Source organism: Meriones unguiculatus, chromosome 18, assembly GCF_030254825.1.
Source record: "Meriones unguiculatus strain TT.TT164.6M chromosome 18, Bangor_MerUng_6.1, whole genome shotgun sequence".
In the NCBI taxonomy this organism is placed as follows: Eukaryota; Metazoa; Chordata; class Mammalia; order Rodentia; family Muridae; genus Meriones; species Meriones unguiculatus.
The window spans coordinates 28,661,903-28,678,078 of NC_083365.1; the positions used below are offsets into that span (position 1 = coordinate 28,661,903).

The window sequence follows — 16,176 nt, forward strand, 5'->3', positions numbered from 1 at the left end:
CTGGGTGTGGTGGCACATGCCTGTAATCCCAGCATTCAGGGAGGCAGAGGCAGATGGATCTCTGTGAGTTCAAGGCCAGCCTGGTCTACAAAGTGAGTCCAGGACAATAAAGGCTACACAGAGAAACCTTGTATCAAAAAGAAAGAGAGAAAAGGAAAGAAAGAAAGAGAGAAAGAAAGAAAGAAAGAAAGAAAGAAAGAAAGAAAGAAAGAAAGAAAGAAAGAAAGAAAGAAAGAAGCCAGAGCAAGCCAGGGGAAGTCATAAGGCAGAATATGAAGTCTGAGAAGCAAGCCAGTAAGCAGCACCCCTCCATGGCCTCTGCATCAGCTTCTGCCTCCAGGTTTTGCCCTGTTTGAGTGCCTATCCTGATTACTTTCGATGACAGATAAACAGCAATATGAAAGTGTAAGCCAAATAAACTCTTTCCTCCCCAACTTGCTTTTAGATCATCATGTTTCATTGCAGCAATGGAGACCCCCTAACTAAGATAATCCCCATCCCCAAATCAAATGTTACACACTGACGACTTCGTCCAAGGTGGCTACCATTGGTAGAAAATTAAGTTAAATAGAGTGGCCGTGGTCTTGCAAGATAGCCAAGGCTTTGTAGACACACTGATCTGCTAGGAATTGTGGAGATTGAGGTTCTCTGCTTCACCACCTTGAAAGGAAGAACTCTGACCTCATTACTTACTGATGTGGACCTCCGCATCTATCTTCAATGGAGGCAATAGGACTCAGTAATAGCTTTACTCAAGGGCAAATCCTCTCTGTTAGCATCAATGCTGAACCGGTGTGAAGAGCTGCTGCTGTCCTTGGTGTAGCTCTGTCAAGATCAGAACTCAGATTAGAGCCACATCAAGAAGGAGCCCAGTGTCTTGGCATTAGCTCTTTCCAACTAGACAAGCCAGGATTGCGTGACTGGTTAGAACTAGAGTTTGGGGAAAGTAGTTTACATTCAACCTGAAAAAAAGGTTCCACATCCTGTCTCTGTCTTTCAGGGGGCAGTACCCTACTCTTATCCCAACTTAAGCTCCCGGTATAACAGACAGACTGATCATAACTAAGTATTTTATTATTTATTTGTAATAAGTCAATGTCTTTGTTAAATGCTTTTCTGCTACAATGAAACACCATGACCAAAAAGCAAGTCAGACAGGGAAGGATTTATTTGGCTTACAGTTCCACAATGCCGTTCAGCATTGAAGGAAGTTAGGACAGGAACAAGGCAGAAACTTGGAGGCAGGAGCTGATGCAGAGGCCATGGAGGGGTGCTAGTTACTGCCTTGCTCCCATGGCTTACTCAGCCTGCTCTCCTATAGAACCCAAGACCACAGCCCAGAGGTGGCCCCACCCACAATGGGCTGAGCCTTTCCACATCAATCACTAATTAATATAAGATGGAGGTATTTTTTCAGTTGAGGCTCCTTCCTAGCAGGTAATTCTAAATTGTGTCAAGTTGGCACAAACTAATCAGGACAATCAGTTAACAACAGATTCACAGATTATTTTTTTTTGCCCCCCCTTTATTAAAGGAAGGGTTGGGAAGTGGTTAAGTTTTTGGTCTTCTTCCGCCTGCATTCACCCTCCTTGCTGAAGGTGCTTTGACAAAAATCTGTTTGTTTCCTTCACCAACAAAGCCACTGCTCTTGCCACTGTAGCTCCTTAGGCATCTATGAAAGGAATTTGAGGATTCATAAACTGAACTTTCATAGCAAACTCTCATGCGCGTGTGTGTGTGTGTGTGTATTCGTGATCTGGAGAGAATCCATAGGTACCTCGTGGCTTTAGTTTGGCATCTGAATAACAGAAGTTAACCTCTCTTATTTCTCCTTTCTCTGTCTCAGAATTTGCTTAAACCAAATACCACAGTCTTAGACTCTGTAATTTAATAAGTCTTTCTTTAATTACTCTTTAATTAATTACTGTGTTTGCCATTCACAGAGTTGTTCTGAGAACAAAAGGCCCAAATAGTTCCAACAGTGTGAAATTCCTGGACCAGACTGTCACCAGGGAGACTATAGGGTTTTTTTTTTTTTTTTCAGATCATACCAGTAGGTGGCCTCAGATTCCACCTCTGCAACTGACCCAGTTTACCTTCTCCCTTTGCAGCTACATAGTGAGACCCTGTCAAAGAAAGGAAGGAAAAAAGGAAGGAAGGAAGGAAGGAAGGAAGGAAGGAAGGAAGGAAGGAAGGAAGGAAGGAAGGAAGGAAGGAAGGAAGGAGAGAGAAACAGAAAGAAAGAAGCTCTTAGAAGCCCTTAGAGATGGCATCTTCTTTCTGTTTTGTACTTTGCACATCATCACTGAATATATTTCCAATGCATACAGAACCCGGACCATGTTAATGCATGTTAATTTAACCTTAACCAATAGAATTTAACCATTTAACCAATGGAATTTAACCTTAACTGTCCCAATTTATTAGTTATGTCCCCCTTTTTTTTTATATTTTAACCATGTTCTATTTTTAAATGGAGGGCTTTGCCATCCGCTCTCATTTATCCAAGATCTTTGGTTTGAGGCTTAGCCCTAACTTAATGCTTCTTTTTAGATTTTATGTTTTATTATTGTGTGTGTATGAGTTTGTGCGTGTGCATGTATGTGTGTTACGAGTGTGTATGTGTTCCCGTTTTACAGAGCACACGTAGAAATCACAGAGCAGCTTTCTTGAGTTGATTCTCTCCTTCTACTCTGGGATGGGGGAGGGAGCGGATCAAATTCATGTTTGTGCACCAAGCACTCTTACCCACTGAGCCCTTCTCGCCGGCCCTAACAAATGCTTCCTTCATTCATTTTTTCCCCTTGTCCTTTTTTTTTTCTTCCTTCCTCTTCCCACCGCTCAGTATTTACTCTGTCCCACCTCTCTGTTCTCTTGCTCCGTACCGCAGTCACTTGAGACCTTCCATGTTACAGCAACTTCTACGCCGTCTGGTGTTTGACGTGCCGCAGCTCAGCGAGTACTGCAAAATGCCTCTTAAGGTAAGCATCACTGTCACCACAAAAGAGCAGTCCATGGCACAAGAAGTGTCCCAGGGGCTGCCCAGGGTAAACACAATTAGAGAAGGAAAATGCGTTTTAGACTTTGACAGTTTAACAAGTTGCAATCCGAAAAACCAATCCAAAGCTCGAAGGCTCAGCCTCAAAATCGTGGGCTCATTGTAGTTGTTACCTGCTGTGGTTGCTTACCTTCCACTATTTGATTTTTATTCAGAGATTGCTAAGGAGGACTTGAATTTTATGCTTTCTTACCCTAACCAGCCTTTAAGAATATTTTGAACCTCAAAAACTTTGAAATCCCTGTGGTTTTTCTTTTTCTTTTTTTGTTTTTAATTATTACTTCTTTTATTATTTTATGTGTACCACCAGTGTTTTGCCTGCATGTGTGCATGCAGTATCGACAAAGGCCAGAAGAGGGTAGCAGGTTCCCTGGGACTGGAGTTATGCCTGTTTGTGAGTCCTCGTGCATGGCCAGGAACCAAATATGCCAGGAATCAAACCAGAGTCCTCTGGAACAGCAGCCAGTGCTCTTAACCTGAGCCATTGCCCCAGCCCTCCCTATGGTCTTTCATTCAAAGGATCTAAAATGTCCCTTTCCATGGTATTTTATGCTTTTTCCCTCTTGCTTTTTATTTCCTTTTTTTCTATTTATTAATAAAGTCATTGCTAGGATTCCTCTATTATAGCCCAGAGCAGTTGGTCCTGGCTGATGCCACTGCAGACTAGCCATACTGGCAATTACCTTTTTTTAATTTTATTTTTTAAAGAAACAGTTCAAGCAGTGGTTTTAGTGAGTATTTTTAAATGATTTATTTATTTGTATTTTATGTGCATTGGTGTCTTGCCTGCACGTATGTCTTTGCGAGGGCGTCAAATCGTTTGGAACTGGATTACAGACAGTTGTGAGCCGCCGTGTGGGTGCTAGGAATTGAAAGTGGGTCCTGTGAAAGAGCAGACAATGCTAGTCACCACTGAGCCATCTCTCCAGCCCCCACCTAAGGAAACTTTTATTGGGGTTACTAGAACGGTCAGAAGTCTTTGGTTCAGTCCTATAACCAGGCAGGAAGCTTTACACGATCACAGAGGTTCTCAGTCCCCCCACCCCCCACCCCCCACCTCCCACCCCGGGACTAGGTTTTCCTTCCAACCTTAACCGTTCAGGTCTTAATCTCAAAGGGTGCTGTAGCTGAAAGGCATGGGCTCCTGAGCTTGGCATTGTTTCTGTACGGATCGCTGTTGATGCTGGCTCCTAAGAGGCATTGCTCGTACCACTCAGTAAATTCACTTTGACATCCCATTAGATGTGGTATCTGCTGGGCAGGGGTGTTTACAGTGTAATGTGCCCTCTCCTGGCCAGCTTGGAACTGCTGTCATATCATTGAGCTGAGCGAGGGCCAGAGAGCAGCCACACACAACCACCAACATCATTCTTCAAACCCACCATTTTCTGCCCACCATCCCTTCCCCATATCAGCACACCCCAGGATATTGCAGAATTACATGTAATCGTAGGAAATTACCCCCACACCTGACTGACTGGAACAGCACACTGGGACGCCTTTCAGAGGGTAACATTTTCTCATTTGAAACAGGATTGACGCCTCTCCATCTTTTAGGAACTACCTGGGGGGGCACAGCAGGAGGCACGAGAATTAATCAGGCAGATGCCTCTCAGCCTGGGACTCCTTAAGTGTGAGCTCAGACCCTCCCAGAGGCATCCAAACAGGGGCCGACTCCTTCAAACACGGGTTTCCCCTTCGGGATCTCTCTGACACACTGTTCTCCTCTCCCTGCATGTCTCTGGTGCCTGCGGATGTGCTGTACTCCTCGGGGCCGGCGCCCTCCTGCTCTGACACGCCCAGCTTCTGACTAATCATTATGAGCAGTGCTGGAAGTATTACTGCCTGCCTTCGGGATGGGGGAGCTACGGGCTGGCTGTGGAGGAGGAGCTGCACCTCACCGAGAAGCTCTTCTGGGGGATTTTTGACTCCCTCTCCCACAAGGTAATGACTACTTCCTGAGAAAACGGGTGACCCCAGTGATCCAGGCACACAGCTGCTAACACCAGTTCGGCTTTATGTGTTTTATGGACTGTGCTAACGAACTCACAAGCATATTAAACTGCCCCCCCCCCCAGTTCTTCACACACACACACACACACACACACACACACACACACACAAAACAAAAAAAAACAAAAAAAAACAAACAACTATGTTCCAGGATAGGAACTAACCTAATCCTTGGAGTTAAGTAACATGCGAGACTCCCCGAGCTAACACATGGGAGGGCGGCCACCAGAGCAAGTTTCAAAAGTATTTTAATTAGCTAATGCTCTTTTTCTTTTTCTCCTCTCGGTGTTATAGCCCTGGTCCATTTCCTGTATACTTCCTGATTGTGAATGGACCAGCTGCCTCACACTCATTCTGATTTATGTTCCCTCAAATTCTAAGACAGAATAAAGGCAGCCTGCCTGCCTGCCTTGCTACCTTTGTCTGGGATTTATGTCACAGCAATGGGCAAAATGTTAATAAAAATCTCTACCCACCACTGTGGAGCTTAGATCTTCAAAGTTCCCTCCCCAGTCAAAGGCCGGGCCATTTCCCGTAACTATTCTTAGCATGGAAGTTTCTAGCCCTTTTTAGTCTAAGGAAAACCATCTTAACCTTTGGATATTTGTGTTGTTTATTTGGAATAACATTGATTCAGGCCTTTAAGATTCTTCAACTTAAAGTGAATGGTGACTTGAGGGCTTTATCGATGACCATTCCATCCTCCAGCAATGTTCTAGTTGTCTGTGGAAAGTGCTGAAGGTCAACCTGGACAAATGTATCCTTTGTATCTGTATTTTTCTTGGTGAGTAGGTGATTCGAATGACAGCTGTGGCTCTGGTTTGTCTATTGGAGTGCTCTCTTTTTCCTCACAGAAATATGAGCTGGATCTCTTCCGAATGGCCCTGCCTTGTCTCAGTGCAATTGCTGGGGCCTTGCCACCGGACTACTTAGATACAAGAATCACAGCCACATTGGAGAAGCAGGTCTCCGTGGATGCAGATGGAAACTTTGACCCCAAACCTATCAACACCATGAAGTAAGTTCAGAGCCCCTTCTGGAACTGTTTCATATTCCGTACAGTAGCCAATATTTTTCTTTTAGACTATAGGAGAAGCTTTCTTGCCCCCCCTTTTCCCTCCTGTCAACCCTGCTTATCCTTTCCTTTGTCACTACAAGTCACACCAGGAACAAAGTTCAATCCATTCATAGCTGATTATACACTATATTACTTATATTCCAGGCTTTGGGGAGGGGTTGGTTTAATAGATGAAAGAAACACACTCACAAAAATGAATGTTGTCTGAGGCATTACAAGGCCCATCCTTGTAAGTGATACAATTAATATATATTTTTTTTACACAAAAAATCTTTACTCTTTGTAAATCAGGCTACACAGATATAATAACATCAAAACAATTTCATAATAACAGAACTTCAGGATGATAGCAGAATATCTGAGGTCCTTTGAGAGCTTGGCTCTGCTCTTTGTCACACTAAGTGATGCTACGTCTTCGGAGTCACCCTACAGTAGTGCCTTAAAATTCCTTCTTGTGAGTATTCATAATCCTATACCGAAGTTCAACAGACCAACATGTTCACATCTAACTCCAGGTTCAAGCGTGTTTAGCCTCAGGGCAAAATAATTACTATGTTAGATTTTCAGGTCTCTCTCTCTCCACTTCCAAGTATGTGTCCAGGGACAGACTGACTTCATCCCTGGGGACATTTTAATGAAGAGCACAAAATGAGCTGGGAAATAAGCAGGATCCCGTATGATCCCCCTGGACCTGTGTTTGGTAACAGTGGTTCTCAAAGACGATCCTAAACCCTTCCTAGGAGTGTCAGCTCAGCTAAAGTATAAAAGTCATCACTGGGAAACTAAGTACACATTCCACTGGATGAAGCATTGAGTGCAGGGACGTTGAGAAACAGCAGTGGACCTCCTACATGGAAGAGATAAAAGATACGGTAAAAAATGAAAGCTCACGCAAGAAAAGAAAATAGGCGCTGGCTTTAGAGGAAATGTAAGCAGAGCAAATGCTGACAAAGTAAGTTATGTGACAACTGGATGTGTTACAACTATTATCACCATTACACTAGCAATTGTGCACAGATGATGCGCGGCTCCATACTGTTTCAAGAACTCTTGTTGCTTCAAATCTTTGGCATCAGTAAATTGAGTAACATGAGAACTAGAGACTAGTCCCATTTCTAAAACAAAGAAGCCCTAATTACCAAGACACACGGTCCTAACCAGAACCTAATAAGAAGCTCATGAGCCAGATCATCTCCCCAAGGACAATGGCAATCTTCAGCTGCCTTCACTGGATGAATCACCTTGAGCTTGCTGCCTTTTCTCAAGTTCCAGGGAGAACGAATTTGATCCATCTAGTCATATACCTGACCTTGGGGGCTGTGAACCTAACATCAAATGCAGTAGCAGAAGATCGTCTGCTACACAGGATAATGAAAAAGGGATGAGAGCTGCTAGGCAAACAGAAATGACAGGCATCTAACTCTTTTTACAAAAATCTCCTTATAATGAGTCACCAATTCGAAATAAAAGGCAACCAGTATCTTGTAATATCTGACCTTATTGTTGTTCTCATACTGGAGCTATAGGATGACAAGATTCTCACTGACGCAGACCAGATCTGGCTCTGAAACCACAGTGGTACTTCAGAAACCAGGAGAGCCCAGGGAAGCTAGGGAAAGGCCACCTATGTGCAGGTGTTCATAGAAATACTGTGATCAGAGCTGGGTGGGTACCCGGAGCACAACACTGGCCTTGCCACCCTGCTCAGTAGTGTAACTGTGTCTAAAGTAGCTTAAGCTATGAGGAAGGCTATTAACAAATCCTGCAGGTGACAGCAAACTGCTACTTCAACCCACCTTTTACCATGTCTAGCTAAAAAATGCTTATGGAGGCTGTAATGCTTTTCTGTTTTGTTCTCAATTCACAGTTTTTCCTTGCCTGAAAAATTGGAATACATTGTCACCAAGTATGCTGAACATTCTCATGATAAATGGGCCTGTGACAAGGTAGGGATTACCAGCCAATTGACAACTGTTGGGAAAAAATAAATAGCCCAAGAACATTATTGGGTCTGATCCTGGAAATCTGCCTGATTTGTCTAAGTGACAAAGTCCCCATGCCAAGAGCATTCATTATTTCTGGGCAGCAGTTTCTCAGGGTTGGTAAAGGTCAGAGAACTAGGTGGTGGCAGCTGCTGGTGCTGCATTGGTGGTATTCAAGAAAATGAACAATTCTGGAAGTGTCAGTAGCTTTCTTATCATGGCGTTCCCTGGAGTTTATGCCCAAGCACGCATTTGTGTGTATTTATCATAAATGCTTCATCAGGGTGGGAAGCTTGTTGTTTGATTTTTTTTTCTTTGAAGTCAACATTGGAAAAGAGTAACTAAAATTGAAAGCCTCGCTCTTCTGTTGCTTGAGAAGCTGAATTGCATTCCAGGAAAGCCACATGAGGTCTCCCTTTAGAGGGCGCTGCGAGAGCCTCTAGGCACTCGGTTCATCTGCTGGTTAAAATTCCTACCTCTGTGAGGTCAGACCACTTAATAAGTATAAATGTTGTGCCAAAGACATGCCATATTGGAGCGGGCAGCCAGTGAAGGAATGGGACCACTGCTCAGCTTGTAGCAGTGGATGCATTCTGAAGGCAGAGCCATTGAATGGTATCTCCATAGAGTGTACGCTCACAGGTAAAAGGAACCCACCAGCCACGGTCTCCGCTCTGTCTGGGCCTCAGCTCTAATCTTTTCGAGGGTTCCTACTTACACTGATGACATCAACCACTGAACTATAGAATGAGCTACATTACCTATGATTCTAGACCGGCATTGGCAAGCCTCTTCTGTGCAAAGGCTGTGAAAATAATCAAATAATCCATCATGAAATGGGTAATGAGCATTTGCAGCCCTGTGGGTCAGACAGCCTCCATCATAGCAACTCATTTCCACTGTTATAGCATAAAAGTAGCCACAGAGAAAACAAAACACTGACAACAAAAGAGGGCCTGTATGCCAATAAAACTTTATTTAAGGAAAAACAAAAACAACAACAGCAACAACAAAAAAATGGATGGCCAGCTGGACTTGCTTACTCTAGAGCATATGGGTTTTCTAATTTCTTCTCGGTGTGGCCACTTGTCCAAAGCATGGATTAGGGATTCATCTCTATGAGTTCATAGCCATACTTAATCCACCTTCAAACTGCGTGGATTTTACCCCTTTTTACTCTTCATGTGTTTTGGCAGCACTTGCAGTCCCCATGCCATGACTTCTGTCCCAGCTGCTGTCCTCTCAGCCCCAGGCCACTGTGATTACCTCGCTGGCCTCCTTATGTGCATTTTACCCAGTCCTTTTTGCACACCACAAGCATGGAACAATTCCAATATGCGCATTTTGTCACATGATATTAATATTTCTCCTGTCCAGCCTCTGTCCCATCTTAAAATTCCTTAACAAGTTCTAATTCTTCTTAAAATAAAGGTCAAAATCCCCACGCGCCCTCGTGATGAGACCTCCCTTTCTCTCTGCCCCTCAATCACTTCTTGTACTTTCAGACCCTCTCTCACACACTTTATCTGTGCACAAAACACTTCCCTGGCTGAGCAAGGTAGTCACATGCCCTCCCTGCCTCACCCTGCAAGTGCCAACTCTAAGCATTGATTCCTACGTTGATCCTCTCCCAAGTTTCTTACATGCACATCACCTTAGTACTTTCTTCTCTTCCTTCATAGTATTTTAAAGTTATTTGTATATAAACACATTAACATATTTATAACAGTTCCATATTTGTACATTTAGCTCGCTTATCAGTGACCTATCTACTAGTGTAGTCATTTGATTAGTATTGCTCCCTGACACCAGTGTGAGGCTTCGTTAGAGCAAGGACATACGCTCACCATTGCCCAGACATGTTTGTTATCTGACAAAGAGACCCTCAAGAACCTGCTGACCTCAAGAACCTCTTCCTGGGGCTGAGGAGATGACTCAGTAGTTAAGAGTACCTGCTGCTCTCACAAAGGACCTAAATTCAGGCCCAGTCCATATCACACAGCTCACAAATGCCGGTAGCCCCAGCTCTGAGGGAAGCCATCACCCTCTTCTGGCTTCTGAGGACACTGAACTCACATATACAAACACACATATGCAGAATTAAAAACTTTAAAGTATAGCTCTTCTTATGGGAGAAATAGAATTATTTCTATTTCTGGCCACAATGATACGGGTTGTATAGTTCTGAGATTGGCATGAGCACATGATTAGAGCACATAAGAGTAGAGTACCAAATCCCACAGTTGGTGTCCAGAGATGCTGTCTAAAGGGGTAACATTTACAGCCTGTTATAAAAGATGGATAGACATTCAGTGCAGAGAAAAGGATGCATTTATTGCTGAGTCAGCAAATGCAGACCAGCAGAGGCAAGAGAGAGCTTGTTGGTTTTGGGGATCCACATAACTAGAACGTGGAATAGAGCAGGGGAGAGGGTGGCAGAATGTGGAGAGCTTTACAGACTTAGAAGTCATGGGAGAGTTTCCATTTTTCCCATGGTGGCATCAGAAATCATAAGGGAATAGAATTCTCTAGCAGGGTGATTTTGGTAACTATCACCTAACAATAGTAGAAAATGAATCCATGAATAGGTGACAGATTGGAAGCAGGGAGAGTGTTTAGGGAGCTATTGAAGTCGTGGAGGTGAGCTCAATACTAAGAAGGATACCAGCCAGAGAGGCAGGCAAAGGGATGGGCCTAGGAGGCAGAGGGATGTGAGGTGTGCAGAGAGATAAACAAGAACTACCCTGTTAGAGCACTAGAAACAACGGAAGCTCAAGAGGGGGTCATCAGCTAGGGCTAAAGAACCCAAGAAAAGAGGCATTTGAAGAAGTAACATCTGGGTTCTCCTAAGACACACAGCAAAGCACATCAAGCAAGGCTCATAGTGTTTGAAAATTAGGGGTCAGCACTGCTCTAGACATACCCATTGGACATCAGTCATGAGAGGTAGCTGAAACCACAGACCTGAAGAGAGCAGCCAGGAAGCATGTGTCTCTTGGGAAGGGATAGAAACCGGAGAAATGTGCACACTCGACAAGCAGGTAGAGGCAGAACTTGAGAAGGGAGTGTATAGCTGGGAGTCTTTGAGCTTTGAGGCTGGAGAAGTCAGGGGATCCTACCCAGCTGTGTATCCACAGTGCCCAAGATTCCTTCTGAAGAAGGAATCCACCAGTGGTGCTTTGCAGTCTTAAGCCTCTGTGACTCTAGAAAGCACACAGCACTGTCATTTTGCCAAGTAGACCCCTCTCCATGGCCAATGGTAGATCTGACCTCCTCTGAGCTCTGCCTACTTATCTTGCTGTGAGTTGGACACACACTGTCCTGGGGCACAGCGTTCTCGGTGTTTTTTGAAACAGCGTTCTACGTGGCCCTAAAACTTACAAGCAAAAAAGTGAAGAGGACAGCCGCTGGAACAAAGAAGGAATAGAGGAGCAGAGGTCAGGATTCGGGAGGCACAGACTTGACAGCCTGAAAGGATCAGTTAGACATTTGCTAAGGGAGTTTTTCCTCTCTGTCATGGTCCATTATGCTACTTGAGAAAACAAGCAGGGATCTGGGTCATCTAGCAGGTTCTTTGTTTGACCTGAGAACGTTTCTACAGAGTCACAGTGGATGGAAATATGGGATTTCTCTGGATGAAAACGTGAAGACCCACCCACTTATACGGCCCTTCAAGACACTAACAGAGAAGGTAAGGAACAGGATTTGTGACCATGTGGCTATGCTATGTCCCTCCTTGGGCATTGTATCAGACAACCCGTCGCTCTCACAATCCCTAGCAGCTTCCATGAACTGGCAAACAGTGCTCGCCTCCTCCCAAGCCCCTACTTTCTAAATAGGGTCAAGAAGCCCTATTTAGCACTTACAGATGGCTCAAAATGCATTCCTCCTGCAACTAACCTAGGAAGGGATTTTGTTAAACTGTTAAGCTGTTGAGCTAGGAAGGAGAAATGGCTAGAAAAAGATTTAGACAGAAGAGTTCTGCTATATTGAGAAGAGAAAGAAAGTGCCGGTGGAAGTAGAAACAGGTCGCTTGGGTTTTTCCCTTCCTTCCTTTTTTCCCTTTCTTTCTTTTTTTTTCCTTCCTTCCTTCCTTCCTTTCTTTTTTCTTTTTCTTTTTTTAAAATTAAGTACTATGGTTCACCTCAATTCTGAATTCTGGTCTTAAAATCTGCTCTTAAAATTCTGGTAAGCATTCTTTATAAGCTTAAGTTTAGTGTCATACATAAGAGATGATATACATATCTTTAAGTGTTGACCACTCATGAAATTGGGCATACATCAACAGAATTCTAATTCTAATAAGTCCTATTTCCAAGGATCAAGGCAGAGCTTAGTATAACTGCATTTTGACAATGTCCCATCTTAAACATAAGACACATTGAGTATTTTTCCTGGCCCTTCACTTCTTTATAAACTATAGATAATATCATTGATAATATTGGTTCATTTCCCCTAATAAAAGAGACCATAGGCTTGAGATCCTAAAGCATCAAAAATGTTGTGTGCTGTACACAAGATGCTGCAAATGACATTTTGATCTTATGAGGAGAGGATGGAGCAAATCATCCCTTCTGTGTGTTGTAGAAAGATGGGTAGGATGTGTTCTACATGGCTCTTCTGTGCAAACTTCCTCTAGGAGAAGGAAATTTATCGTTGGCCTGCCAGAGAGTCCCTGAAAACCATGCTGGCTGTGGGCTGGACGGTGGAAAGGACCAAAGAAGGAGAAGCTTTGGTTCAACAAAGAGAGAATGAGAAACTTCGATGTGTATCCCAGACCAATCAGGTATGACTGCCGCACCCATTAGTCAACACTTGGCCAATAGGAACCATGAATCTAGGTATGCTCTCCCTGGGGTATGATAATGGTAACCATCTAAGGTGAACAGCTGGGGCGGGGGAGCAGCCATGTGTTTGTGGAGGCTGATGGGAAGAAGGAAAACAACAATGGCAAACCTAGAAACTCTGCCTCTTTTTCTCCTAGGGCAACAGCTACAGCCCTTCTCCTCTAGACCTTTCAAATGTTGTGCTGTCCAGGGAGCTCCAGGTCAGTGCCAACTTAAATGTAGAACAAACGTCAGTGCTTTCTAGACCTTTTCAGTTCAGGGCATGTCACCCCCCAAAGAGTTAAAGGAGAAAAGCAGAGAGTGTGCCTACAACATATTACCACTCTGACATTAAAGCTGAAGAGGGCTGTGTTGTGCCGAGGCTGTGAGGTAAACACCAGAAAATTAACCAGTCATCTAAGAATGGGAGGCTGTGCTTCCAAGGGTACCATAAATGGTGATGACTCAGTACAAGGAAGAATAGTCACCAAAATCTTCATGTCAAACTCCCAACATAAAATAAGAGAAATCTGTAGAAATACAACTCCTGGGTGAAAATTCTTGCCTGGTCCTAGTCAATCTCATATGCCATAAGGATACCCTGCATGAGCCACAGCAATTTCCCCACAAGGGTGCAAGAAAGTGATCCGTGCAGGACCCAGAGCTCTAAAACAAACAAAAAAAGAAAGATGCTAATAAGAGCTTTGAGATACTTCTATGCACTCCTCCTTCATGCACATACTGGTGCCTGTGGCCTGTGCTATAGCCTGGGGAAGAAGCCAGTGGACCAGCATCTTGGGCCTTAAAGGAAGTTTCTTTCCAAAGTACATCCTTTGCTCTAGGTCAAAGCTGATGAGCCTTATAGAAAAATTCGTTCTATTTGATAATCTCAATGACAATGTTTCCAGCAAGGTGTGATTTTTTTTTTAAGTTGATTGAGGTAAAGATTTTCATAGATTCTTGACTGGCTTGACTTCTCCTGCCCAGCTCCTTATCTTGGGTGAGAAGTATGAGACTAAGATAAGAGGCGCTGGCAGTGTGCAGCTTTGGCTGGAAATGTGTGTTTCTCGTGGATGCACTCAATTCCCAGGATAATAAGTTGCAAAGGAAGGGCAGAATATGAAATTGTTTTCCATGCATGGGATGATATAAATCTAATGAGGTGTGTCACATAGACTAATTAATAACGGTGGACCCCCAGCAACAGGCGGGTAGCATCTGTGGAGATGCTGGAAGATGTGAAGCCATTTTTTTTTCTTGCTTGCTTTCTCTCTAACTTGTGTCTCTGGGGTGGGGCACAGGGAATGGTAGAGGTGGTGGCTGAAAACTATCACAATATCTGGGCCAAGAAGAAGAAGTTGGAGCTAGAGAGCAAAGGTGAGCTTGTTTCACAGCATCCCATGGGGAAAATGAGCTGTGGGTATGGTAGCTCCATTTTCCCAGGGGTACAAAGGAAGACACAGTTGTGTTTATCTCTCATCTTACTCCAGGTGGTGGCAGTCACCCTCTTTTGGTTCCATATGACACCTTGACTGCCAAGGAAAAGTTCAGGGATCGAGAGAAAGCACAGGACCTGTTCAAATTCCTCCAGGTGAATGGCATTATAGTTTCTAGGTAAGTCATCTTCCATGTGATATTAGTGGGGCAGAGGAGGTGGTGTGAGCATGAGCTCACCACTGGGTATTTAATCACCTACCTAAAAAAAAAAAAATTAGATTAAAGGCAGTGCTTGAAACTTTTGAGAGGGGTTATAATGAATGCAGGCATATGTACTCACAAACATTAGGTTACAGGTCAAAGCCTTTTCTTGGTATTTTGCTCCAGCAATTAGAGTTATAAACCACATTCATAATATGCCCGTGAAACTTTATAATTTAGCTGCCTTTAAAGAGAAGTGAGAATTTGAGGACAAGCAAAGCAATGTTTGGTATGCTGGATTATTTTTTAGATTTCTTCCCTATTCCTTTTAGGTGTCTTATTCATCCTTAACTCAAAACTCTATCTATAAACTTGCAGCTGAAGATCTTTGTAAAATAGCCACATGGTTTGCACAGAAGCAGCAGCCCTTCCTCACTTTGATCTGAGTGTTTTAGATTGTGTTAAACAGTAACAATAACAGCAGCAAGCACAACCAAGAGAAGCAGCTTTTAACCCACGGGAATTGATTGTTCTGAAGCCACAGCTCCCCTGGGAAGAAGGGACACGTCGAGATGTCCTAAGACATTTCATCACACGTTGATGAATGTTTCCTGTGAAGTTGGCCTGGACTGCCTAATTCTTAAAAGAATTTGCTTACTCTATGTGGCATTGTGCTACAAATGAAAAATGAAGTGGTGATCCTGCTCTCATACACCCATTCCTCTTCAAAGAGATAGTTGCCAAGCAAGTTTTTTTGTTTGTTTGTTTTTGTTTTTGTTTTGCTACTTAATGCCAGATAAATAAAACTATACAGATATGCCTGCATAGTTCATATGAAGAAAATTGCAAAAATTTGCCACATGGTAGGAAAGGTCATATTGCAGGAGAGAGCCTACAGGGGAGCTTTGAGAAAGATTCCCTGCTTTAATCCTCTTTTTAACACTAAGAAGAATGCTGAGTGTAATTTGCTGATAAAATTCCTTGCTCGAAGAAATGAAAATCTCCCCTTTACTATAACCAAAAGAGGGAGGGGGGACCAGGAGCAGTGGGCAAGAGGGAAATTGGCCAGAAGGGAGTTGGGGGGATGGGGAATGGACAAGGCAGCATAGCCAAAATGCATGGGTTACATACTGAAGAGCCTCTGCAGGAAGGGTAACCCAGCCACTGGGCTGGAGGGTTCAGGGTAAAGGGTGGGGTATGCCAAACATTCCCTGTAACAGGCAGGGACTGGGAAATGCTGGGAGAACCTGGAGACCAGGTCCACTTTCATATGTTAAATAGGCACCTCAGCCCTTTGTCCCAGGCTTGAAACCGAACAAGAACTTACCGCTTTTATCATTCCACATAATTTATACTTTGCTCATGTCTCCCTATAGATAGCATCAGGTTAAACATGTGAGGGATATTTGTCATCTTCTCTGACTTATCGCCAACTCAATATTTTTTTTTTTTAGTAATAATTATAAAGATCTTTCTGGAGACTCTGCAGAGAAACTACTGTAACAAAAGTGTCATGTGCTCACATAGTCAGATCCAAGCACAAGAGTCGATCAGCCAAATGATGAGCCATGCCACTAAGCC

The 16,176-nt window shown here is 43.6% G+C and overlaps 1 protein-coding gene across 1 annotated transcript in view; it reads left to right on the forward strand.

Moving 5' to 3' along the window:
- The window catches only part of Ryr3 (ryanodine receptor 3), a 518,783-nt gene that overhangs the window by 406,638 nt on the left and 95,969 nt on the right, over positions 1–16,176 (forward strand). Inside the window, exons 49-57 of the mRNA XM_060371666.1 lie at positions 2,891–2,981; positions 4,862–5,002; positions 5,926–6,089; positions 8,017–8,095; positions 11,733–11,822; positions 12,771–12,917; positions 13,116–13,178; positions 14,259–14,334; positions 14,448–14,571. Of these exons, the coding sequence (XP_060227649.1) occupies positions 2,891–2,981; positions 4,862–5,002; positions 5,926–6,089; positions 8,017–8,095; positions 11,733–11,822; positions 12,771–12,917; positions 13,116–13,178; positions 14,259–14,334; positions 14,448–14,571 (975 nt within the window). The remainder of the gene's footprint in view (positions 1–2,890; positions 2,982–4,861; positions 5,003–5,925; positions 6,090–8,016; positions 8,096–11,732; positions 11,823–12,770; positions 12,918–13,115; positions 13,179–14,258; positions 14,335–14,447; positions 14,572–16,176) is intronic.